We start from the raw sequence: 27,908 nt of genomic DNA, 5'->3' as shown, positions 1-27,908 counted from the left end.
GACCCAAACTCTACCAGCTTGTTTCTATTAGACTCTAGGGACCTTTCCAAAACATACCCTGGAGTGAATTTCACAATAAAAGTCTCCCATTTACACTCTAACACAGCATCTATTCACCCAATAACATGGAAAACAAGGGATTTCATATTTAGAAATGGATTCTATATCACTGCTGGGCATGACCCTTCCCTTGACACACATCCATGATAGACTTTCAAAATAAGACTAAAGGGACTCTACAAAATAAAAGCCTCTTTCTTACATACACTCAATCGTTGTGCCGTATGGCTCGTAGCTATGACCCAAACTCAACCAATTTCTTCAAATTACACTACCAAGGCCTGTTGACCACACACCTCAGTGCATATTTCTTAATCAGGTTCTAAGATTTATACTGTAATAAAGCATCTGCTAACCTTGTAACATGCAGCCTAAGCCTGCCAACGGTGCTTTCATTACCACAGCGGCTCGTAACATGCAGGTTCAATTTTTTTTATAAATTCAGCTCCTTAAGTGGTATTAGCTCTCTTTCTATAAGCTTCTCTCTCTGTCCTTCCTCTGCTTCTCATGGTCAGTCTTACACATAGGTTTGTAGATTTTCAATCCTCTAAGGATGACACTGTTTTCTTTATGCTGATCAACCGACACATTTTAAATAATTTTCCAATTGTTTTGCCAAGTCTTGACATTTCCACATATGATTTCAAAATGTTAAGAATTATTCAATACCATCGTCCTCAACATTTTACTTCCCATCCTTAAGCTACAAATTTTTTCTTCAACCAGATAAGATTAAAGTTTTTCTTTGTAATTTCTTTTCTACTTCAGCTAATTTCATACTTTACAGCCTATGTTGTGAACTTTGGCTTCATTCTGCTCTGTTTCTGGACAGGAATTAAGCTTTTCTGTTTGCTGCTAATTCATAACACGCCTGACATGTTTCTGGAAAGTAGGTAAACCCCCATTCAAAATTTCTTTATACATTTTTCTAGAAACTTGGGAGACATTATATTAAGACCCTTCTAGTGCCCACATTCAAGACATTTTTTGATATCATGTATGGTTTGGCTGTGCAGCTTTTAAGATGAGTCTGTTTCTGCAATTTTACTGCCAAATGATTCTACCCTACAAAATCTTCAGATAATTAAATTGTTTTCTGCAGTTTGAACAGTTCTGATGACTCTATCATCAATTTTTCATAATATTTTTCACAGGTATAATTTCAGCGTGTTTTCGTCATTCAGCAAAAGACATATCCCACTCTTTGATTTTCACCGAAACACTTTTGCTAGTATTCTTTTATTATTTTTATTCGTTATTTCGCGTAAGAGTGATTATCTTCTGATTTCAAGAACCTATTCAACAGTTCAGCTGATAAACAAAGTTATGAGTAATGCAAAAACTCAGCTATGTTCAGAAAATTCTCTATAAGATCTTTTGGTAAAGGATATGGGTGTCGTCGTTGTCAGTTAATTTTGCAGAAATTCAGACATTTTTCTGCGAATTTTTGGCCCTATGAAATGCATTAAAATAATTCAAAACATTCCACAAATCTACTGCAACTTATGCACGTTAACTACTTCACATACTTTCACTAGAAACACCATTCAAACTTTTAAAATGTTTCCGTATCTTCTGTCTATTACTGTTTTAACTTGGCTTTTAGCTAACAGTTTACGGTTTTGCTTTCATTGAAGCATTCATAACTTTTTAAAGAATTTTTAAAGATTTTCAATTTAAAAAAGTCTATATGGTAACGGCAATGTTCGAGCATGCTTAGAGTGAGTGCCACTGTCTACTGTTTTCATACAATTCACCCATGCCGCGAAAAGCATCAACTCACATCGCGGGTTCATTTTTTACTCTCTATCTAGATAAATTTATACCCTCAAAATCCGTAGGATTTTTTGTCAATTCTCAGAAATGTAACCCTCATAGTTAATCTGTATCGTTATTTGTGACATTGTACATCGAGGTTTTTACCTGGACAGTTTATGAGTGGCTCCAAGACCCGATACTAAAAATCACACTTCTCCACTTAGAAAATTCCAATGCAGAGCTCGACGGGAAAAGTCCGAACTGAAATTACAAAAAAATCAAGAAACTCATTTTTCGTATCTGAGACGATTAGCCCTATTAGGAGGTACACTCGGGATGCAGACGTAGCAACACAGCCATTAGCTGGACATAGTTTGTTCGCTAGACCTCGTTAGTAACGAAAAGCATATTAGATAGATCCGATTCCTCAAGCACGTCATAATCACATTTAACTATCACACGTCACAAACGGTATTGAAGGAATTGTTTCGATATCGGTTAATAATTTAAATCGATTGTAAAGTAGTGAGCTGAGGAAATAATTTTAAGGAATATGTTCGGGTCGGAAGGGAAACAAATCTGTCACGAAGTTAATGAATTACCTTTTGAGGACCGAAAATATCAACCCAAAAATTCACAGGATTTTGTCAATTATAACATCTTTTTATTTTTTAAACAATACAAATCGTCAAACCGAACGCCTATAGATTAACAATTAGAAGAGAATTTAACGGAAATATTGTAGAAATATTTTACGTTAACGAACACATTGTAGTCCAAAGATGGCTGAACACATCACTGTGTGAAAGATAATCATGTTGCTCGAATACCTATAATATCGGGTGTGGCTCCTCACTGGAATCTGCGCTATATATGGCATCTTCTATTTGATTCGATAATAGGAATAAATTCGTGTTTAGTTAGGAAAACAATTTGCGTTATGAGAGTCAGTGTCTTTCACTACCTAATATGCTGCATAGTATACAATGAGACCGAGCATATAATACTTGTCTACAAAGGAATAAATAACCCTTTTTTATAAGTGCCTTCCTGTCTCCCATTAGAGTTTGAATGAGCGACATTACCGATTCAAAGTTACACCGCAAATCATGTTAAAAGACAAAGGATAAGCTCCTCATGTCACGCTTAGAACTGATAAGAATAGTATTAGATCCATGTTACTGATTTTGTCTTCAGCACCTCGTTTTGTCTTGCGGGTGTCAAGCGATAATAGTCTTACCGAGTTCAAATTAAATGCCTGAACTAAGGAGAACGCAATAAGATGAGAAGTCACGCAACTATTAGTCTTCTGTCTGTCATCTGACCTACAAAGGAGCTATCATGTTAAACAACTTACGACCGTCGGGTGTCATAGCCAACCCGCCCGGACCTATACGTCAGCTCAAACAGATTTGTCCTCCACCACATTAAACAGCACATTTTTCTAATCCTAATGGAGGAAGTAACACCTCCTTCGATATCTCTTAAAAATAATAAAGTGTGATACAATGATGACTACTGAGCCATGAACCTTCCCTGTCACACCAACCTGAGAAATAGACTTCAAAATAAGACTCCGGGGACCCCATCAAAATTAGAAGTCCCCTACGGAATAAACTCAATATTCTTTTTTCCCACTTATGGGTACAACTAGTATGATCCGAACTGCACCCACTTTTTTAATGAGGACTCTAGGGTTTTTCAAAACACATCTGCCCCAGCAAAATATCAAACAATAAAAGCCTCCCATTGCTGCACTCATCACTGCCATAAATAACAGGGGAAAAGAGTGATTTAAGATTTGAAAGTCCGGATCAGAATCTATCACTGCTGGGTCTGATTCCACTTATTACTACAAAAACAAAACCTTGCTAGACTTTCAAAATAAAACTCCATTGACCGCCTACAAAATAAAAAGGCCGCTATAATAATACTCTCATATTAATTGAGCAAATGCTTCACTGTATGAACCCAAACTCGACCAGCTTTTGAATATTTCTATTAACTCTAGGACGGTTTCAAAACATGCCCCAGAAGTTAATTTCACATAAAAGTCTCCCATTAATACGCTCAAATAACAGTATCTATTTCGACGTCACAAAAATACTATTGGAGAAACCATTGAGATCTTCATATTTAAATGGACTTACTAATCACTGACGTGGCATGAACCCCTCCCATTGACACTACAATTCCAATGGTGATAGACTGTAAAAATAAGAAAATCCATTTGAACCCTTACAATAATAAAAGAGTCGCTCTATATTATACGCGCGTCTATTAATATGATGCAAATGGCTTCACTGATTAAAGATCCCAAACTCGACCAGCTTGTATTACAATGGAAAAGACGACAAGGACCCTATTTCAAAACAAATATCCGGGAGTGAAATTACACAATAAAAATCGCTCCCATACAAATATCCCAATTTACGGCCTCAAAGCAGAGCAGCTACTTCACCAGATAAACATTGTAAAAGATAGACAAGTGATTATCTTATTTCGAGAAATTGAGATCTATATACACCTGCAGGCATAGAGACCCATCGCACGGTATGACAACACATACCATGGATACGTTTCAAATATAAGACTAAAGTGGACAAACTACAAAATAAAAAGACTCTTTCTTACATACACTCTATTCATATGGTCCGTATGGTGTGCTGGAGTATTACTATTTGACACAGAGCGGCCATTCATATCCTATTATGTATCGCTTGCTAAAAATTACAACTAACCTTAAGGCCTGTTTTGACTCAGCATACGTACAGAGTGCACAATTCTTAAATAAAGGCTTCATAAGATTTACACTGAGTAACAAAGCATCCCTGCTAACCTCGTAAAGCAGGCCTAAGCCTGCCAACTGGGCAGTCATCAACACAGTGGCCTCATACATGCAGTTAAATTGTTTTGATATGAATTCAGTGCTTTCCTTAAAGTTTTTGTTAAGCTCTCTATTTAAAGCTTCTCTCTCTGTCCTTCCTTGTCTTGCTTCTTGAGTCCAGTCTTTGTACTTTGGTTTGAGGATTTTCAGTGCTTATCTAAGGATGACACGTTTTCTCTCTAGCTGATCAACTGACACATTTTAATTACTTTCACATTTTTATTTACAAGTCTATGTTACATGTTCCACTTATGATATTCAGACTTATAATACTTATACTACATATTCACTCATTTATCTGTTCCTATCCTTAAGCTACTCATTTTTGTCGTCAACAAGTTAAGATTCAACTATTTTACTGTATTTATTGTTACAGTTTGTTGCTGATTTTATGAAGAAGTAAAATTTCTGCATATTTTATCCCAATTTTTAGAGGGGCATTGAATTCGTGATTCGCTGCATCTTTTTTTCTGAAAGGCATTAGCTTTGTTTTTTCCTTGCTTCTGCTTGTATAGATGTCATAACATGTTTCTGCCATGTTTCTGCTGTATGCTTCAGCACTTTTAAGAGAGAAACTTAATTACGACATTTTTTTTTGCTTATTTCCATACGTTGGGTGGGGGGGGGGGGTTGGGCAGCAGCTGTGACTTGAAATTTCAGGTCTGAGTTTTCTGCCGTTTTAAACCTTAACATGGACTTTATCAGTATGAGCTCACATTCTCTAAAACAAGCAGTAATCGCAGGAAAGTTCATACTGTGTTTTCTATTAATATATTATTATTATTATTCCGAGTTTATTCTTCCGTTTAACTAGTTTCAACAGTTTTTCAGCTGATTTAAACAAATTTTGTATCAAAACGTTTCATTCTTAGAGTTCAGGAGAATACTGCTATGACTTATTGTGGTACAGATATTTGTGTTCAGGTTATGGTTTTCTGCGTCGAAATTCACCTTTTTCGAGCGATTTTGTCCTGCCATAAAAATGCATGTAAAACTTCAAAAAGTTCCAACTAAATCTTCCAGCTACTTTAGCCCTTTACCTTACTTCATCAGATCGTTATGTCAGCTAGAAACACCATTCAACGTTTAAAATGTTTCCGTATCTTCAGCTATTGACTGGTTTAACTCCATTCAGCTAACTTTACAGTTTTGCTTCAGTGAACTTCAAAACTGTATAAACATTTTACATATTTTCAAATTCAAAATGGAAGTCTATAGGACGGAATTTGTCATCTGCTAGAGTTAGTGCCACGCTCTAGCGTTTTCAAACAGTTGCACTCCATGCCTGAACAGCTATTCAACTCACAACGCATCATTTTTACTCAAACAAAGATAAATTTTTACATCAAACGTAGAGGATTTTTGGTCAGGATCAGGAAATGTCTAAACCCTCATATTTGTTGTGGCTATTGTACGGTTTTCGACAGAGTTATGGACCCAAAACCCACGAAGAGTTCCAAACTTCCCAAAAGAAAGCCATGAATAGCCGCTCTAAAATCTCGAACTGGAAAATTCAAAAAAACATACTTTTTTCGTATCGCTTCCCATTCTGGAACCCGTTCGAAGCGAAGCGAACATGACCTTGGTGGAATTGTTTTTCCTCAGACCTTTCCTAGCACTCTACATTGAAGGAATGTTGTGGTGCGATATCATATTAGTCTGGATTAGGCTTAGTGGATAATGGTTTGTTCGGGAGGTATACAAATCTGTCCAACCCAACATTTCAAGATTTAACAATTTGAGTTATACACATTTTTATCGATCTGATCACCTTCTACATAAAAATAACTTTACTAAAAAATTACAAACTTAAAATACTTCATTAGATCTGCACGGAAATATTTTATAGGAAAAATTTGAAAGTCCCTTATCCATTTAGATGTATCCAAAGTATGCTGCTCTGCTCGTGAAAAAACCTTATTGTTCTTGAATACCAAAATATACGAGATTTGGCTCACCGCTCGTTTAGTTTCGAGAGGGGAAAGTTTTGGCTTTTGATAAGATCTGCTCTAACCATTTGCTGCAATGTAATCAAATGAGACCACAGGATTTACACAAACCTGATTTTATCGCCTTTCCCATAAAGTTATGAATGTACTACAGCCATGAAAGTTACCCATCGAGACAAAAGGATAAGCTCGTCGCACTCCCATACCTCTGCTCTCCTTAGACTGAAAAATAATTTTTTATATTAGAGAAACTTTAGATTTCAATTAGATATTTGTGGGATAAAAAAAGATCACAGGTTTTTGGGATTGTCTACTAGCACGTTGTTTCGGAGCTTATAAATGTACGTAGTGTAGCCCTTACTTGATTTCTCACGAATATCAAAACACGGACCCAGAAGACTAAGAACAAAATTTTGCGATATTAATGATACGACGCTTCATCTCGTCTCTGAACTCATCACCATCGCTCTCTGTTGTAATCTAATAAATGTTTGTATCAAGGATAACCGAATTGAATGCTTTCAAAGCTGTATTTTACCTCACACCAGCTTTAAAAACATGCACATTTTTTAATCAAATGTGACGGTGAGACAACAACATTATATTAAACATTAGGAAGTGATACAATAGAGACTACTAGACCATACGACACCTCTGCCTTCACAACGCAATACCTATAGACTTCTATCAAAAATACAGAGCTCCGGGCGTACCCTTCAAAACACTCCCGACAGCCCCTACATTATAAAAACTTCATAATTTTTTTCCCAATCATATGCTCATTCCTTTAATGACCAAACTCAAACACAGAATTTTAGAAAAAAAAAAAGTAACTAGGGGTTTTTCAAAAACGACACCAAGCCACAGCAAATTTCGAACATATAAAACAAGACCGCCCATTGTGCTAATGGTGCACCTAACTCTGCATCTACTGCCTACTTGATCTAGTGAATTATAACAAGAAAAAGAGATGCATAATGAATAAAGAACATCTCTCCTTCCAAAATAACACTTGCGTGGGCATTCGTGTTGACTCCTGTTTCTCAAACACACTATCTTCATGCAAACTTTCAAAATAAACCCAAGTGAACTTCCATACAAATTAGATAATCCTCTAATATTAGATTATAACTCCGAATGAGAGTAAAAGATCTGAATGCGAAATGGGTCTTCAGCATTATGGAACCCAAACTCTAACCAAATTTTAGTATTATCCATCGGTATTTAGACTATTCATGATACCGTTTATAATGTGTTGAATTAACTATCAAAAAACAGATTGAACTCTCCAAGAAATGGTTGAAATTTCACAATAAAATGATCTCACACGATTTATAGCTCTAAATCTAGCATTGCTATTTCCAGCCCTAATTAATCATGGAGAAAATAACTGCAGTGATTTCAAAATTTATGAAATACACTAGGACTTCTGATATGCCCTGCAGACATGCGACCCAATTTCCCTTTTATCACACAACCGATGTGATAGACATTTCGAAATAAGACGAAATGTGACTCTACAAAATAAAACGCCGCTTCTTCATACACTCATCTCATTGTTGCCATCTAATGGGCTCAGTAACTATGTACCCCGAAACTACTTAACCAAATTATCTTCAAATTTACACTACCAAAGGCCTTGATGACCACAAACACTCAGTGGCATAGGATATCTAAATCATATGTTCTAAATAGGTTACGACTGTAGAAAAAGCATCTGCTTTAAGACCTCTTTACTAGCCTGCCTAAACGCTGACTCAACATGTGCTGTTCATCAACACAGCTTCTTCATAACATGCAGGTTCCATTTTTTAGATAAAATCAGCCCTAAAAGTTGGTATGTACTTCTCATTTATAAGCTTCATCTCTCTGGCCCAGTCTCTCTTAGTCATGGTTCGCGTGCTCCATGCACATAGTTTTTAATTTTCAATCCTCTAAGGATGACACTGTTTTCGTTTATGCTTAGTCTAACCGACACTTTATTTAAATACATTTCAAATTTTTTGAGCATAAGTCTAGACATTTCCACAATTTCTAAATTTTAGAGTGACGTATTCAATACCATCTTCCCAACATTAATTACGAACCCATCCTTGGCCAGTCTCTGCATTTTTTCCTTCAAACCAGATAGATATTCAAGTTTTCTTATGTAATTTTATATCTGATTATCAGCTAATTATAATTCTTTTTTCAGCCTATCTGTAGAACGTTATTGAGGCTTCCCATTCATGCGTCTCTTTCTGGACAGTAAAGAAGCTTTATGCTGGGTTTTGTGCTGCTAATTCAGAGGTTAACAAGCCTAACATGTTTCAGTATGAATTATTAAACCCACCACGTCAAAAGATTTCTTTAATACATATTTTGATCTAGAATGAACTTAGAAACATTATATTAAGCCACCCGTCTAGTGCCCAGCAATTTCAAATAGACATTTCTATATATTAGTATATTAGTGGTGAATAGAGGTTTGAGCTTTGTGTTAGAGCTTTTAATAGTATGAAGTTGTAGTTTTATGCTTGCACAAGATTTTAGTAGCTTAGTCCAAATGATACTCTACCTCCGTACGGACTAATACATAAAATCGTTACATGATGAATTCAATTGTTTTTCTTCATATTTGAATGATTTCTGAAATAGATGACTTTTCCGTAAGATTCAGCAGTTTATCTATGTTATTGGTACTGCTATTGTGAGATTTCAAAGCTGGAGTTGTTTCATTCAGCAAAAGGACATTGTTCCCTATAAACTTGCTGAGTTTCATCTATCTGTGCCGGAAGCAGCTGTTTTCTATTTATTAGTATTTTGTATTGTGCATTTAGCAAGCGAAAATACTGCACAATGGCGCTTATTAGGAGGTATAAACAAAAAAAGAAAACTGTTTGACAACTGTTTGTGATATAATGATTGTGTTTCTTGCCGCAACCCCCTGCTTTACAATGAAAGAGTGAGTACAGTGGTATGTGTAGTTCTGCTTCTCATCTGCAATGCAAATGCCTGTAGGCTAAAAATGTTAACTCGTATAACTATAACATTATCTTTTGGATTCCCAGCATGGCTAGCAACAAACTACAAATACTGTGCATAACTAAATATTAAATATAAAGTAAGCCCACCTGAGGTGTGAATCACTACAGGTCCTCTTAAGTTACTTCAGACCTTTTGGTTGATTCCTTGGTTAACACTCTCCCTCCCTTGCCTATCAGCTAAGTGGATTGCCAAATGTTGGTAGTTTTGCAGTTGTAAAGAACTTTCATTATTTTTATAGAATGGATTTTATATATATATATATATATATATATATATATATATTAGGGGTGGAACGGTTCACAAAATCCACGGTTCGGTTCGATTCACGGTTTCTGCTGACGGTTTTCGGTTCGGTTCGATACATGTTGATTGTTACACTGAAATTCCATAAAAATTTATGGAATTAATGAAAAAATCCCCCAAAAAATAATGGATTCTAATTATTTTAAAAGAAGCGGAAACCCAGGATCATTTCCGTATGTTTTGCTGCTTTGAATTTAATCATCTCGCGCATGCCCTCTACCATCTCCAACGGACTCAGAGGGGAGCGGACGGAGGGAGCCACAGTGGGGGCTGTAGGCTTTGCTCTGAGCAGCCGGTCTGGAGCGCAGCGGGGCGGAGCGGGGGTTGCTGACGGAGTATGAGGGATTTCGGGGTTAGCCTGACATGTTGGTCATGTTGCTGTTAGCATAAACAAAACGTGTTGCACAATGCTCGCACACTGTTGCACTTTTATCCACAACTTTCTTTCCGTCGTCATCGTAGGTCACTCTAAATGCAAAGCGCTCCCAAACAGCAGACCTATAAAGTGCTGCTGGCGCGTCTTCCAACTCCTGTTCTTTCCCACTCGCCAGTCCGACACAATTCTCCACAACAACTGGTTTTTTTTTTCCCTGCTACACCCGGCTAAGCTGCTTCGCTTCTTCTTCTTATTGTTTACTACTGGTGGTTGGCTTTGGTCGCAGTACCGCCACCTTCTGCTCTGGAGTGTAAACGCTTCCTCTATCAGAAAAAGGAGCAGCGCATGAACCGAACGAAACACACGCGAACCGAACCGAGACAGTCGAACCGAACGGTTCTAACGGTTTTCATAAATCGTCCCATCCCTAATATATATATATATATACATATATATATATATATACATATACACACACACATACACTCACATACACACACGCACACAATGATGGTTATAAAGAAATGTGTCTAATGCTGACCACAAACTTGTCAAATAATTACCAATGGCCTGAATGGTTTATTTCTATGCAACATGGTTTTAATTTTGGAAATTGGGAAAAATTGTCCCTGCTGATATTAACCATGATAACAGGAGTAGGAGGATGCAGTTTTACTCTGCTGTTTGACTTTCTACTTCCTGCAATCCCCTCCCCAACACACTTTCCAAGACACTCCTAAAGGTATTGTGACCCAATAATATAATTGCATAACATTGTTTGTCTACATGATGCTGTTCAATGATGTTCTCACTGAGTTCTTCCCATGACAGGTAGATAAATACTTTAAATTAAATAGGCTTTTACTTGATTATGTTTAGGTTTACCAGTGTCAAAGGGGCTCATGAGTCTTTGTTTTTTTTATCAACAGAATATAATTTTAAAAAAACTATGGTAAGTTTCCTAATTCAAATTTTAGACTACTTTTTTTTGTCTACTACATTCTATTGGTTGTGGTACTCCATTGGTTTATATATACAGGTGCTGGTCATAAAATTAGAATATCATGAAAAAGTAGATTGATTTCAGTAATTCCATTTAAAAAGTGAAACTTGTATATTATATTCATACATTACATACAAACTCATATATTTCAGATGTTTATTTTGTTTTATTTTGATGATTACAAATGACAACAAATGAAAATCTCAAATTCATCATATCAGAAAATTAGAATATTGTGAAAAGGTTCAAAATTGATGGCCCCTGGTGCCACACTCTAATCAGCTAATTAACTCAAACCACCTGCAAAAGCCTTTAAATGGTCTTTCAGTCTAGTTCTATAGGCTACACAATCATGGGGAAGACTGCTGACTTGACAGTTGTCCAAAAGACGACCATCGACACCTTGCACAAGGAGGGCAAGACACAAAAGGTCATCGCTAAAGAGGCTGGCTGTTCACAGAGCTCAGTGTCCAAGCACATTAATAGAGAGGCGAAGGGAAGGAAAAGATGTGGTCGAAAAAAGTGTACAAGCAAGAGAGATAACCGCACCCTGGAGAGGATTGTGAAACAAAACCCATTCAAAAATGTGGGGGAGATTCACAAAGAGTGGACTGCAGCTGGAGTGAGTGCTTCAAGAACCACCACACACAGACGTATGAAAGACATGGGTTTCTGCTGTCGCATTCCTTGTGTCAAGCCACTCTTGAACCACAGACAGCGTCAGAAGCGTCTTGCCTGGGCTAAAGAGAAACAGGACTGGACTGCTGGTGAGTGGTCCAAAGTCATGTTCTCTGATGAAAGTAAATTTTGCATTTCCTTTGGAAATCAAGGTCCCAGAGTCTGGAGGAAAAGAAGAGAGGCACTTCATCCACGTTGCTTGAAGTCCAGTGTAAAGTTTCCACAGTCAGTGATGGTTTGGGGTGCCATGTCATCTGCTGGTGTTGGTCCATTGTGTTTTCTGAGGTCCAGGGTCAACGCAGCCACATACCAGGAAGTTTTAGAGCACTTCATGCTTCCTGCAGCTGACCAACTTTTTGGAGATGCAGATTTCATTTTCCAACAGGACTTGGCACCTGCACACAGTGCCAAAGCTACCAGTACCTGGTTGAAGGACCATGGTATCCCTGTTCTTAATTGGCCAGCAAACTCTCCTGACCTTAACCCCATAGAAAATCTATGGGGTATTGTGAAGAAGAAGATGCAATACACCAGACCCAACAATTCAGAAGAGCTAAAAGCCACTATTAGAGCAACCTGGGCTATCATAACACCTGAGCAGTGCCACAGACTGATCGACTCCATGCCACGCCGCATTGCTGCAGTAATACAGGCCAAAGGAGGCCCAACTAAATACTGAGTGCTGTACATGCTCATACTTTTCATGTTCATACTTTTCAGTTGGCCAACATTTCTATAAATCCTTTGTTTTTATTGGTCTTCAGTAATATTCTAATTTTCTGATATGATGAATTTGAGATTTTCATTTGTTGTCATTTGTAATCATCAAAATTAAACAAAATAAACATCTGAAATATATGAGTTTGTATGTAATGTATGAATATAATATACAAGTTTCACTTTTTAAATGGAATTACTGAAATCAATCTACTTTTTCATGATATTCTAATTTTATGACCAGCACCTGTATACTTACAATCCTCCCATCTACAATGGTTTAAAATTAACTCTGCTATCGTTTTCTAACTGTTTTTCAAACTTGTTTTACTGAGAGACCAACTGCAAATACCATTCTGCATCCCTATATTTGATAAAATCCTTATCATGGATTAACAACTTTATTCTACATCTCTCATTTTGATGCATTACCAAGGTAACAGGCTCTGGACACTAAACCTGCAGCGTGGTCGCCATAGCCTAACGTTATCTTGAGTAAAGTATAATTTCAAAGAGAGCAAGAGCAATAATTAGGAACGATAGGGTGATTTGGCCAAGAGCTTTTTCATAGTTATCCTACAACACTTTTTAAAGGACATCCTGCAGCAAATAAGAATCAAATATTCACACAGACCATAGTAAAAACTGTGTTAACTGGTCATAAGAGATAGTAGAACTATCTTTTTTTCCTGAATGGATTTAATACATGTCTAAAATATAAGTTAAAATAAAAAAAAAACAACCAGGCAGACTGAAAAAGATCTTGTTAAGAAAATAAAAAGGATCATGACATATGAAACAGTTCAGATGTCTCTCTATCTTAAAACATGGTCAGTGCAGGAGATGGATGAAATGAAAACAAATGAATAGAGAGGAGAGAGGAATGAAAAACGAAGCAAACAGAATGTGCATGCTGAAGGTACTCTTCCTAATAAAAAACAACATTAATGGATACCAGAAAGTGAGAAAGAGACAGGCAGAGAGACCACTGATGTATTCCTCCAAATAACAGGCTAAAAGCATTACTCACAGCTGTATTGGCAGTGCAGTAGGTGTAGCTTGTGTGCGTGGAAGAAAGGTGGCGATGTGGGTGTGCACGAGTGAAGTGGCTGTTCCAGCTTTGCTGACCCCAACCGACACCAGCGGTCCAACTGGAGTCAAAGGAAGCTGTCTTACTCCTGTGGTGACCTCTTACTGCTGCACTGGGCTAAAGAAACAGAGCAAAATAGAGAAAATAATAGGACACAAATTGAAAGGGAAAGCAGTAATTAATATTTGCATAGAGAAAAATCATTATCACAACTATGGGCATGCCAGATTCTGCACTGGGCCGGCATGGACAGCTATGTGCACTCTTCGTGACCTGTGTTAAAAGAGAAAGCAGGATGTTGCTCTGATCTGAAATCTGCATGTCAGAGACCAACAAGATTGTTCTCACACTTTCTTTTCATGCACACTCCTCTTTTCACCCTCCCTCACTGTCTCTCTCTGGGAGCACCAGATGTTGTGAAACCCCCTCCTGTCACGCTTGAGATGTGTTCTTGCTGGAAAATGCTGATGGGTTTGATAAAATGCTTGGATTGTGGGCCTGCAACAGGCTTCCCAGTGTGCCATTATGTGCTGGGTATCAACAGGGTCCAGGAAACACAGGGCTGAAGGTACTGACACTCTTGCTTAAATTGCTCTGAGATAGGTTACCTTGGCTGTCATATCCACTGGAGCACAGAAATAAATATATGGAACATACAGCCACATGTTGATTGAAGACAGTCAACAGAACCTTAATGCAGAAATGTTAGTATAAGAAACAATACTTCTAGTATTTGTTTTCTCTACAATTTATTTCATAGCAACATGCATCACTGGTTAAAATAACATACATTATCAAAGTGTTATTTTTACATAAAAATGAACGAAAGTAATCAGTAAGACAGCAGTCTGTTAATAAAAGATATCATTCCTGCAGGCTAAATTCAGGAAAAATCATGGCCTAGTATTTTCTCCAATTTTAAATCAAAATCTCTTAATTGAAGTTATGATCCGTAGGACCCTTTTACATAATATGTAACAGTATATATATATATGTGTTAAAAATTTGATGTATACTGCTTTACAGATGGCCTTGTTTCCTAAATATATTTTTCTAGCAAAATGAAAAGCTAAATAATATCAATTCAATTCAGTTTATTTATGTAGCGCCAATACACAACACGTTATCTCAAGATACTTTACAACTCAACCAGATCATACAGTCAAACTGACTCAAAGTTTTCTATCTAAGGAAAACCAATTGTCTCCTCGGACTCATTGACTCGAAGGCAATCCCTCACACCAAGCATGCTTGTAGCGACAGTGGAGAGGAACATCTCCCTTTAACAGGAAGAAACCTTCAGCAGAACCAGGCTCAGTGTGAGCGAACATCTGCAGAGGCCAACTGGGGGTCAAGTAGAAGCAGACATACAGAAAGTAGCAGAGATACAAAATTCAATTGTCAACCAGCCACAGGTGGCCCCGTCCAGGAAACATACAGCCAGGCAGAATAGCTGCGAGCCCGCTCCCACGTCAGACGAAGAGAGCACATCCAGTTAGTCACAGTCAGAGAAACAGGACTACACTGAAAAACAGGCCGAGCTCTAACATCTATAAACAAAGGTGTTGATGGCAGCAGCACAGCTGATATTTCTCTCCAGGATGGTGTCACAGGCAAACAGTAACAGGGCATTTAAACCCTGAAACCTTATTATCATAGATTTAAGGGACAAGTGTTTTAGAGGTCTGCTGTTATACTTATATACTTTTATATTTTTTGCCAACTGCAGTGTCACGTTGGAGAAGGTAGGTCACATAGCATGGCAAAAAAAAGGAAGCTGCACTTTTTATTGCAATCCTAAAGTAAACCTTTTATGCATGAAATCATTCATACACCTGGTAAACAGTATATATGCATTTTTTTATATTGTCATTACAAAATCCAAATGTGTATCAGTCTAAGAAAAAAACAACATGTCAAACACTTGCAATAAGAGAAAACATGTTTTGTTAAAACTACAGATTTTAGAATAAGGAAACACTTTGGCCTAAACTGTAATGTGCAAGGCACAGAAAATATTTTTGTAAGCCCCACAATCCAAAAAACACAATGTTATTGCTACTGTAAACATTTACTGTTTCACTACTGCCCTGGCTAGTAGTGCTAGACGATCTGGCCAAAACCGTCAGCAAGGAATTTTTTTTTTAGAGCTTTATCAGCATAATTTCATTTTCAGTATAAATAGTAAAAAAAAGCCTAAGAAAGAAAAGACTGACCACTACAGATTCCTATAAAAACATGATAATTATTTTGCAGTGTTTATAAAAACTCCTATAACATTTCTGAAATATTTCCTTTTTAAAACAATTATATACTGTAATCCTAGTCTGCAATCTGACTGTAATGTATCTGTTCTCACCTTCAGTAAAACATTCTGGTAGGAATACATTACAAGCATACAGAAAACACTAGAAAAATTACTACATCATTCTTTTTAGTCTATTCTATTCTGTTCTGTTCTTTTGAAAATGAAGGGGAATTTTTTGAGAATTAACATTAAATAAAACTACATTTTAATTTACAAAATAAATTAAATAAATTTGAAAAAAATAGTACTATTATATTATAAAAAATGAGCAACTAAAGAACATTGAAGCATAAAGCTACTATAGTATCTGAAAGGAAAAACATGACAGAATCTAATCAATGCATCATCTTTCAGTCGATCATGTACACCAACTTTACAACTGATAGGACATTAGGATTTACATAGTTGTCGAAAAAATATTTTTTGGAAACTGTTATTTCTGGTATGACTGATTTAAAAGATCAAATTAAAATTGTACTGATAATTTCATTACTCAGATTTACTTCGTCAGTGGAGTAAATTAAATATTTAGACTTCCAACTACTCCTCATTATGAACTCAACATCTGTAAATTATATTCACATAAAAAATAAAGGACTTTCGATTAAAAATAGCGAAATATTTCTAGTTAGTGTTTACATTTACCTTTAGTATTTGATTTTGACTGAGGTCAAAGGCTTTTCCACAGGGGAGTTACAGAAGAAAAGCAAAGGCAGTTAAAAAAAAAAAAAAAAAAGACTCACAGCTATGCTTGGAAAAGCTTTCCACGCCCATGTCCTTTATCACTTATGATCCATAAGGGAAAATACGAGGTCTAAGCACTCCATAATTTTTATATATACTGACAGGTTTAGGGTTCAGGTTAATGTAAAACAGGAGTCTGCTTCCCATAAAGCAGTACAGGTGCTGGTCATAAAATTAGAATATCATGAAAAAGTAGATTGATTTCAGTAATTCCATTTAAAAAGTGAAACTTGTATATTATATTCATACATTACATACAAACTCATATATTTCAGATGTTTATTTTGTTTAATTTTGATGATTACAAATGACAACAAATGAAAATCTCAAATTCATCATATCAGAAAATTAGAATATTGTGAAAAGGTTCAAAATTGATGGCCCCTGGTGCCACACTCTAATCAGCTAATTAACTCAAACCACCTGCAAAAGCCTTTAAATGGTCTTTCAGTCTAGTTCTATAGGCTACACAATCATGGGGAAGACTGCTGACTTGACAGTTGTCCAAAAGACGACCATCGACACCTTGCACAAGGAGGGCAAGACACAAAAGGTCATCGCTAAAGAGGCTGGCTGTTCACAGAGCTCAGTGTCCAAGCACATTAATAGAGAGGCGAAGGGAAGGAAAAGATGTGGTCGAAAAAAGTGTACAAGCAAGAGAGATAACCGCACCCTGGAGAGGATTGTGAAACAAAACCCATTCAAAAATGTGGGGGAGATTCACAAAGAGTGGACTGCAGCTGGAGTGAGTGCTTCAAGAACCACCACACACAGACGTATGAAAGACATGGGTTTCTGCTGTCGCATTCTTTGTGTCAAGCCGCTCTTGAACCACAGACAGCGTCAGAAGCGTCTTGCCTGGGCTAAAGAGAAACAGGACTGGACTGCTGGTGAGTGGTCCAAAGTCATGTTCTCTGATGAAAGTAAATTTTGCATTTCCTTTGGAAATCAAGGTCCCAGAGTCTGGAGGAAAAGAAGAGAGGCACTTCATCCACGTTGCTTGAAGTCCAGTGTAAAGTTTCCACAGTCAGTGATGGTTTGGGGTGCCATGTCATCTGCTGGTGTTGGTCCATTGTGTTTTCTGAGGTCCAGGGTCAACGCAGCCACATACCAGGAAGTTTTAGAGCACTTCATGCTTCCTGCAGCTGACCAACTTTTTGGAGATGCAGATTTCATTTTCCAACAGGACTTGGCACCTGCACACAGTGCCAAAGCTACCAGTACCTGGTTGAAGGACCATGGTATCCCTGTTCTTAATTGGCCAGCAAACTCTCCTGACCTTAACCCCATAGAAAATCTATGGGGTATTGTGAAGAAGAAGATGCAATACACCAGACCCAACAATTCAGAAGAGCTAAAAGCCACTATTAGAGCAACCTGGGCTATCATAACACCTGAGCAGTGCCACAGACTGATCGACTCCATGCCACGCCGCATTGCTGCAGTAATACAGGCCAAAGGAGGCCCAACTAAATACTGAGTGCTGTACATGCTCATACTTTTCATGTTCATACTTTTCAGTTGGCCAACATTTCTATAAATCCTTTGTTTTTATTGGTCTTCAGTAATATTCTAATTATCTGATATGATGAATTTGGGATTTTCATTTGTTGTCATTTGTAATCATCAAAATAAAACAAAATAAACATCTGAAATATATGAGTTTGTATGTAATGTATGAATATAATATACAAGTTTCACTTTTTAAATGGAATTACTGAAATCAATCTACTTTTTCATGATATTCTAATTTTATGACCAGCACCTGTATAAACCATAGAATCAGTGGTGGCTCAATGAGAAGTAAAATGTGGGGAAGAAGACAACAAATGTTCCAGGAACACATGATAAAAGACAAAATTAGAGAAATTAATATTTGACCTGCTTTTTACAAAATAATTTTCAGTCATAGGGTGAAATTTAATGACTGTGTGTGGGAAGGAAGGACACAACATGATTTCAGAAGCTGAATCCCACTGAAGCAAGTTATTGAGAGCTGTAGAATCATTTGCACATTCAAACACTGCTACTGTCAAACCCAGAGGGAAAGAGTGGCCCTGAGAACGGTACATTAAGCTGCATGGCCAAAGATGCTTTTTTAACGCAACTATCCACCGGTTCATAGAGTTTAAGTGCTGCCTCTAGTCATGCAACAATCTCCAATGGCCTTATAAATGGGGATCATTCAACCAAAGAGGAGGTATTTCAAACTAATGCATACTGTACACTGTACGAAAAGGTATTTTGTTGAAAGCTCTATCCCAAGGCAGCATTGAATAAAAAAAAAAAAAAAGAAATGCTTCATATGCCCAAGTTATACAGAAAAAGGGGTCATTGGTGAAACTGGTTTAAGGCTGCATGGTTATATTCAGCCTTTAAATCATGGGGCAGAACTGCTCTTTAACATGGTGCTGAGATTTGACAGACTCAACATTCATTGACCAGAATGCATGATTGGTCCCCAGACTGACATTCATGTCACATACTTTCAACACCTCATCAGTGAACTGCAATCATTCCATACATCTTTACTTTATAAAAGGGTATGGTTACACTTGCTATTTTTGCTTTAAGAGAGGATGTTTTGCATTGGGCGAACAGATGTGTGTGACTATATATCAGTGTGCACTTGTATATTACTTATGACAGTAATTCCCTTTTCAGTAAGTTCCTCTTCCAGGCAGTCCGTGGCCATGAAGGATATACAATAACCTAATACACAGTCCTATTCAGCAACAATTATACTCACAGCCACAGCAGAGATGGTGATTTTCCTGCACCATGGAGGGTCTTGCAAAAAATGCCTCAGTTATCGGTATTTTCTTTTTTTGGTGTTACACATTAAATATTGCTTTAACATCTTCACAAAGAAGTCATTATACACATGATGCTCAGTGCCAGGTATATGTTAAAAGGTTGGATAATGCTTCACCTACAGCACATTGTGACTCTATTAACACACTGAGGAGTACCAGAGCATGGCAGCTCTCCCAAGTTCATTTGTCTGTGTTTAAGTGATTTCTTCCATCCCTTCTCTTTCCCTCTAGTGACACATGCATAGTTAGTGCTGTAATATAATGGCCCCCAGCAAACTGCAAAGCTCCTCTGCATAGGAGAGATGGTTTTAGTGATGACTTTGAAATGATAGAAATAAGGTTGACCAGATTGTGTCAAGTGTATGAGTAAAGGTAAAAATAAGTTCCCGGTGAAATACGTATGTATAAATAGGTGATCTTAGAATACAACAGTGAACTTCTACCTTAGAATGATAACTTAAATATGAACAGCGATAAAACCTGAAGTTGGAATAAAACTCACACTGATAAAAAGCAATCCGATCCAGTTGCATTTGTTAGGCACAAAACAACAATCAGAGCTGACCAAAGTGCTGTACAGAAAAATAAAAATTAATAAATGAAACATAAAACAGTAAAGATAAAACAAAACAGCTAAAACATGGGTAAAAATATCATTCACACAATTAAATCAATAAAACTGGGTAAAAGGTAAAAGGAATACAAAAAAAAAGAAAAAGAAAAAAAAGAGTAAACAAAATAAAATAAAGCCCACTGTCTTGCTACGTGTTAAATGCCAAAGAGAAAAAGGTGGGTTTTGACAAAAAAAATTAAAAACAGTCAGAGAAAAGGGCCTGGTACAATGAGAAATTCTTGTTTAATACTAATCAAATTGACATTAAAAAAAAAGAAACATTTTCCAAATATCTTGTGGCCACAAAAGGCCAATTAGGTGTGAAAACAATTAGGAAGAAAATCTCAATTACTGGTTTTCTTTCTTCTTTAAACATGCTTGGTCTTTCATTTGACTGTCTGCTGTTTAAAATCTGTAAACAGTTCCTGACAAGTTGGACACATGAACAAACCTTATCTTAAACTACAGGATTCCAGTTTCCTCTTTTCTGGTAAATCATTTCATGACAGTGCCTTTGCTCTGAGCATTAAACAACACTGGCCCCTGATAATCTGATCAGCCCACAGACATTGTGCCTCATAGCCGTACAGCAAGATAGAGAACAAAAAAGATTTAGCAGGACAGGGATCTGAATCAAAGTGTCCTGGTTTACTTCTGTCCCTGATTTTAGTTGCATCGTAACTTGCTTTCAAAGACTAAAGCACCACAAAGAAACTCCAGTCTCTCCATACTCCTATTGAAAAGGGCGGATGTAGATAGTTGAGTTGTCACTGAGTTTTAATTAGCATGCATAAAAGCACTTGACACCCTTAAATATGGCAATTCTAAATAGTTATGTCAGTATGGCTTTTCTCATGCAAGTTAGAACACAGTGTAATTTATTGGTCCATAACACTCCCTAAAGATACCAAATACAACTAAAAAGAGCTTCCCTCACATGATTGCTTGGTCAAATACCTTCGACACAGGATGATGACCACCATAATCTGAGGAGAGCTTTGTGTAAATATAATTATAATCATTAAAAATGAATCAGCTGAGGATGTTTGGGAATCTGATGAGGATGCCTTCTTTCCTACAGAGGTTTTCAGTGCATCTCCAACTTGGAAGAAAATCCCGGCCAGACTGATACAGACATTATCTATACTCATTCTGGCGTATTAATGTGTTGGAATCCCCCAGATTGAGGTGGAGAATATCACTGTTAAGAAGGACGTTAGGGATGCGGTACATCCTGGTGAAGTTGCCCAATCAATAAAATGTACCCCAGTTTTATATATACACATTGCCAATTTCTTTCAAAACATTGTATACATTAAAATTTGATATACCAAGTGTGCATCGGTTTTTAAAGCAGTACAAGATGACTAAAGCTGTAAAACCAAAAAACGGAGAGGCAAGAAATAATTTTGCGACCTGATCTCAAATAGGCTAAAAAATTGATATGGTCAGTTGGTATTGTATGGATTATCATCCAATTTAAATAAAGCTTAATTTTGCTTGGCTGGGCAGAAGTTTTCTTTTAGCATTTCAATATTAACTTTTTACTTCTATCAGTTACTGTTCTTGAAGAAACCCCGCCATTTTATCGTAAATGAGAAATAACCAAGGCAACTAGGCCAGATGGTGACATTACACACGAAAGGGTAGACTGACAGAGATAATTCATAAATGCTATAAAAGTCCAAGTTAAGATTTCAACCCATGTACTTTCGACGCTGTAGTCACTAAGTGACAATCTACCAATGAACTTTTATATAGACCTTGAATATTATGGAGAAAAAATATTGGATAAATTTACCAGCTGCTGATATTTATTTCTTTAAAAAAAGTTGTTTTCAGACCAAATACGGACTGATGAGGCCGACATCGCCAAAATCTACAAAGGGCAACCAGAAATAAAAAAGAAATAAAATAAACTATCCTGCAATGACATATATATTTCTGCAAGCATTTTGAAAGTCTGCGATTTTTACCAAATCCAAACAAAGCCATTCACCATATGGAGACTTAAATAAACTTTACTATATTCTTGTTTGCTCTCCATCTCTGCAAATATTTTTTTTGGATTTACATGATTACACACTGATTAAGTTTAAGTCAGCGGCTGCTGTGAAGCGGATATAGAGTTGTAAATGGACATTTTACCTCATGTGGAAAGCAAATGAGAGAAAATGGGAGCTGATTGGACTAACAGACATTACGGTTAGGCTTTGCTAAAAAATAACACCTAAAAAAAAAAAACAAGAAACACGGAGAAAATACAAAGTCCTTTTCTGTGGCTTCCTTTATGCTTAGATAAGGAAGAAGCTATAAAATCACCCTGACAGAGAGGGAAACCAAATATGTATACACAGGGGTACTTCAGCATAAAAACAAAGTTTAAGAATATATCAATTTAAAAACCTATAACTAAGCATTTTGGATTAAGCATCTGTAAAAGTCAAGCTTTTCTTCCCACCTAATCAGTTTATGCTGGGTCATATACTCTCTTTATGGATGTAGAAATTCTAACAGGCATAAAAATGTTATGAAAAAAAGTAAGGCTAATAGGGTCAGACTTCTTTTATCAACACAGTTTGCAGGACATATGCCTCTGCCTTTTTTTTTGTTTGTTTGCTTTTTTTTCTTGCTTGTTTGCTTTTACACAGAAGGGTTTGTATCAAGTAGTAGTAAGATAGGACCTTAAGTTTGCTACCAGAACTAAATGGTAACTATAGATGTGTATTGATGTCCCACACAAAGGCATTTCTTTTTAATTGGTGATTGTCTAAAAAGATTTTTTTTTATTAGTTTCACATTCTATTAGATTTGCCTTATAACTAATAAATTAAAGCGCACCTTAGATACTGTCAACCCCCGCCCACTTAGAGATTCTCACAAACTTCTACCGCTGCACAATCGAGATCATCCTCACCAACTTACACACACTTGATTGGACACATTTTTATCTACTATTATCTGTCATTATTTATCCTTGTAGCGACTCCTTAGCAATCCTTGTCGCTTGAGAGGTGGAGATAGAGTCCTGTATGTGTATGACGCGCTGCCGTCTTTGATCAAAAATGCACACGGAATCCAGGAATAAGCTTTAGTGTTTTAATCCTGTCCAGAGGCTCATGTAGTCACTCACAACAGATTGGAACGTACATGATGTGACATACTGATTCAGATCATAAAGCAAACGGTCAACAAGAAATACGGCTACCCCGCTCCCCTCTGTCCTCCGGAGTGCAGGTAAACACACCCATTTAAGCAATCAGCTGTCACCGCATGTGTCACCACAGCAACTATGCCCACGTGATACATACACATGCACACCCATCATTATAGCTCCTACACACCAGCCCCTTAATTATTATTCAATAATTACCAATTAACGAATAGGTGACATAAATGCCACAACAATAACCAACATTTTTTCAAACCTGGGAATTAGTGTCCGTCAATAATACAAAATTTTAAATCCACACTGAAATCTTCATTCTTCAAGATGAGGTCACAAGTCAAACAACAAATCCATAGTAACAAGAAATAGAATGAAACTCTTACAAAGTCAATCAGGAAGTACTGAATAGACTTCTTCAGCAATCCATAGAGTCCACAGAATCCTTTGTCGCTGTTAAGGCTAGTTCGTCCTTAATCATCTTCAGCCTCCTGCACTAAACAAACCTTTGTAATAGGCCTGTCCAAGCAGCTAGTCCGAGTTTTTATCCGCACCTGACGAACAAATCCTCTTCGGTCTGGGAATGTTTGAATCACTCGTCCCATCAACCATGAGTTTCGAGGCGCTGTGCTGTCCATAATGAGAACAAGGTCGCCTACATTGATGTTCCTCTTCACTCTTGTCCATTTCTGGCGCTCCTGCAGCTGAGGTAAATATTCTTTCACCCATCTCTTCCAAAAAAGATCAGACATATATTGGACCTGCTTCCATCTCCTGCGTGCATATATGTCCATTGGTTGAAAGACTCCTGGTGGTATGGATGGACAGGTTTTTAACAATAGGAGGTGATTAGGAGTTAGCGCTTCCAGGTTATTGACATCCATTGAGGCCTTTGTGATTGGTCGGCTGTTGATGATGGCTTCAGCTTCATAAAGAACTGTGTGCAAACCATCCTCATCAAGGGTTTGTGCTCTTAAGGTGGAGTTGAGTACTTTGCGGATAGATCTTATTAGCCGTTCCCATGATCCGCCATGGTGTGAACCAGCTGGTGGATTAAAGTTCCATTTTATTCCCTTTTGTAGCATAACATCCATAATCTGCTCCTTGTTCCACTGTTCAATAGCTGTCCTTAGTTCTCGCTCTGCTCCTATAAAGTTGGTACCATTATCAGAACGAAGTTCTTGGACTTGGCCTCTTCTTGCAACAAAGCGTCTAAATGCATTGATGAAAGAATCAGTGTGCAGGGATGGTGCAACCTCAATGTGAACTGCTCTGATGGCAAGGCAGGTAAAAATTACACCGTATCTTTTGACTGTGTTTCTTCTGCTTTTCACTTCAAAAGGTCCAAAGTAATCTACTCCAACACGAGTAAATGGTGGTTCATCTGGAACAATTCTTTCTTTTGGTAAATCTGCCATCTGTTGGCAAACTGGCATAGCATTAAGGCGTCGACAGATAATACACTTTGATAGCACTTTCCTTATAGCTGTAGTCGCACCAATTATCCAGTATCTCTCTCTCAATTTGGACAACATTAGATTACGGCCTCCGTGTCCTACTTGCTGATGAATATGTCTGAGAAGTAGGTGTGAAACATGGAGATTTTTGGTCAGTATAACAGGGTGTTTCATTTCCACAGGCATAGCCAATCTACTGAGTCTACCCCCAACCCTTAGGACTCCATCTTGCAGTCGTGGACAGAGCTTCAGAAGATTGCTAGATACTTTAATGGGTTGTGCCTTTTCTAAACTGGCGAATTCCTCAGGAAATTGCTTTTGCTGACAATATTTAACTATGGCCAGTTCAGCCTTGTCCAAATCTTCCACCCCGAGTGGCTTGGTCACAGTACTTTTCTTGAAGTTGTTCATCTCCTTTTTTACAAAGGACTCCATTTGCTCTCCAGTGAGGTCAGACTTTTCCAGAGTCAGATGTAGCTGTCTCCTTTTCTCCACACAGGACAGAAGCCAGTTTTTTATTTTCAGAATCCATGCAACAGATCTCTTTAAATGTGTCCAGGAAGAAAAATACTGAATCAGGCGAGACAGAGGCTCTTCTTCTGTATGTATGGCATTAACCACTGATATTCTCTTTACCTCAGGATCTTCAGGTGACAGCACAATGATATTTTGTGGACTGACAGGCCATTCACTCATAGGCTGCAGCAAGAACTGAGGTCCTGACAACCACGCAGGATGTGTGATCAATGCATCAGCTTTCACTCCCCTGGAGGCTATGTCTGCTGGGTTACTAGAACTGTCCACATATCTCCATTGTGTGGCATCAGAAACCTTGAGAATTTGTGATACTCTGTTGGCCACAAATACTTTATAGCGTGAGGTCTCATTTTTAATGTACTTGAGAACTGATTCACTGTCTGTCCAGAATATAGATTCCAGCAGCTCCATTTGGAGCTCCCTTCTCCACAGTACATCCATACGGCTTGCCATAGTTGCAGCTATTAGCTCCATCCTAGGGATGGTTACAGATTTCAGAGGAGCAACTCGAGATTTTCCCATTACAAAGGCAGAATGACACTCAGAATTCTGGTTCTTTGACACCAAGTAAGTAACTGCTCCGTATCCATCCTCACTGGCATCACAGAAATGGTGCAGCTGTGCTGTCTGGGTCCTTCCAAAATTGATTGGTTTGAGACACCTACTGACCTCAACTTTGTCCAGCAAATGGAGTTGTTTTAGAAATTTCAACCAGCTCTTCGAGACTGACTCGGGTAAAGTCTCATCCCATCCTAATCCCATCCTGCACAGGTCTCTAAGGATTTTCTTTGCTGTCAAAATCACTGGGCTCAGCATTCCAAGAGGATCATAAATGGAAGCGATGGTTGAAAGTATTCCTCTTCTGGTAAGTGGTCTATCCTTAAGCTTCACCTTGAACCTAAATGAGTCACTTTCAATAGACCATTCAACCCCCAGTACTCTTTCAACTGGCAGAGAATCCAACTCCAGGTCCAACTTCTCCATGCATCCTGCTCTATGACTCACAGGGATTATTTTGAGTACATTTGGTATATTACTCATCCACTTAACGAGAGAAAACCCTCCTTTGGAGCATAAAGCGACCAATTCCTGGTATGAGGTCACCGCTTCTTCCTCTGTGGAAACTGATACAAGGCAATCATCAACATAAAAACTGTTGTTTATCTTGTGTACCACTTCCTTACTGAAGAGATGCCCATAGTCTTCAGCACATCTCCTGAGAGCGTAGTTAGCACAGCTGGGAGAGGATGTAGCCCCAAATAAGTGCACTTTCATCCGGTACTCGGTAGGTTGCTGTTGGAGATCTCCATCTTGCCACCAAAGAAACCTGAGCAGATCAGTGTCATCAGGCATGACTCGTACCTGGTGAAACATAGACTCAATGTCGGCCATTATCACCACAACTTCCTTTCTGAAGCGAGTCACAACTCCGATCAGAGAGCTAGTAAGATTAGGGCCTTGGAGCAGTTGAGCATTCAGTGATGTCCCTTGGTAACTTGCTCCACAGTCAAACACAACTCTGATCTTATTTTTTGTGGGATGGTAAACTCCATGGTGTGGAATATACCAAACTTTTCCATCGGCTCGATCTAACTCCTTCTCTGGAACCTTCTCAGCATAGCCTTTGGTCAGAAGCTCCTTCATAAAGTTGTTATAATCGTTGTAAAAAGTTGAGTCTTTCTGCAACCTCTGTTTAAGGTGATTTAGACGCTGCTCAATGAGTTTTCGGTTATTTGGCATATGGATGGTACCTTTTTTCAGTGGTAGACCAAGCTCATAATGGCCGTTTGAATGTGTAATTGAGTTATTGGCCATTTCCAGAAAACGCTGATCATCCCTTGACATGGCTGGTTGTTCATCTAAACTGTTCTCTGGAAAGTAATTTTTAAACTGCAGTTTCCAAAGTTCTTCTAGATTTACAACAGAAACTCTGTTAACAGTTATCTGTGGTTGTTTACTGTGTACAACATCATCACTGCCACCTCCAAGTGGTCCATTTACAGTCCATCCAAGCACTGTCCGAGTTGCAAATGGTCCTCCATTCCTACTGCAAACCACTTCAAGTGGCTCCAAGGCCTTTGGCACATTGGTCCCGATTAAGAGCTCAATTTCTGCATCTATCTGGGGTAAATGAATGTGAGTTAAGTACGGCCATTTTTTAATATCCCTTTCAGTCGGAATATTTCCTTTGTACACCGGCATAGACTCTTGTGTGTACACTTTGGGCAACTCAACAAACTCGTCTCCGTGCAGTGCAGCGACCTCCAGTCCAGATACAGTATTGCTGCTCACAACCCTCTGTTGGCCCATAGTGCGAAGTAGGATGTGTTCTTTCCTCCCAGTAAGATGCAGCTTATTTACAAGGCTCTCTGAACAAAAGACAGCTGTGCTTCCTTGGTCCAAAAAGGCATATGTTGTA

The 27,908-nt window shown here is 37.8% G+C and overlaps 1 protein-coding gene across 1 annotated transcript in view; it reads right to left on the bottom strand.

Moving 5' to 3' along the window:
* The window catches only part of rbms3 (RNA binding motif, single stranded interacting protein), a 433,687-nt gene that overhangs the window by 324,431 nt on the left and 81,348 nt on the right, over positions 1–27,908 (bottom strand). The window contains exon 2 of the mRNA XM_038277019.1: positions 13,789–13,965. Coding sequence (XP_038132947.1) covers positions 13,789–13,965 — 177 coding nt within the window. The remainder of the gene's footprint in view (positions 1–13,788; positions 13,966–27,908) is intronic.

Source organism: Cyprinodon tularosa, unplaced genomic scaffold, assembly GCF_016077235.1.
Source record: "Cyprinodon tularosa strain WSP-4 unplaced genomic scaffold, ASM1607723v1 ctg13, whole genome shotgun sequence".
Lineage (NCBI taxonomy): Eukaryota > Metazoa > Chordata > Actinopteri > Cyprinodontiformes > Cyprinodontidae > Cyprinodon > Cyprinodon tularosa.
The sequence above is the reverse complement of the archived record's forward strand: the minus strand, read 5'-3'. Positions and strand labels throughout refer to the sequence as shown.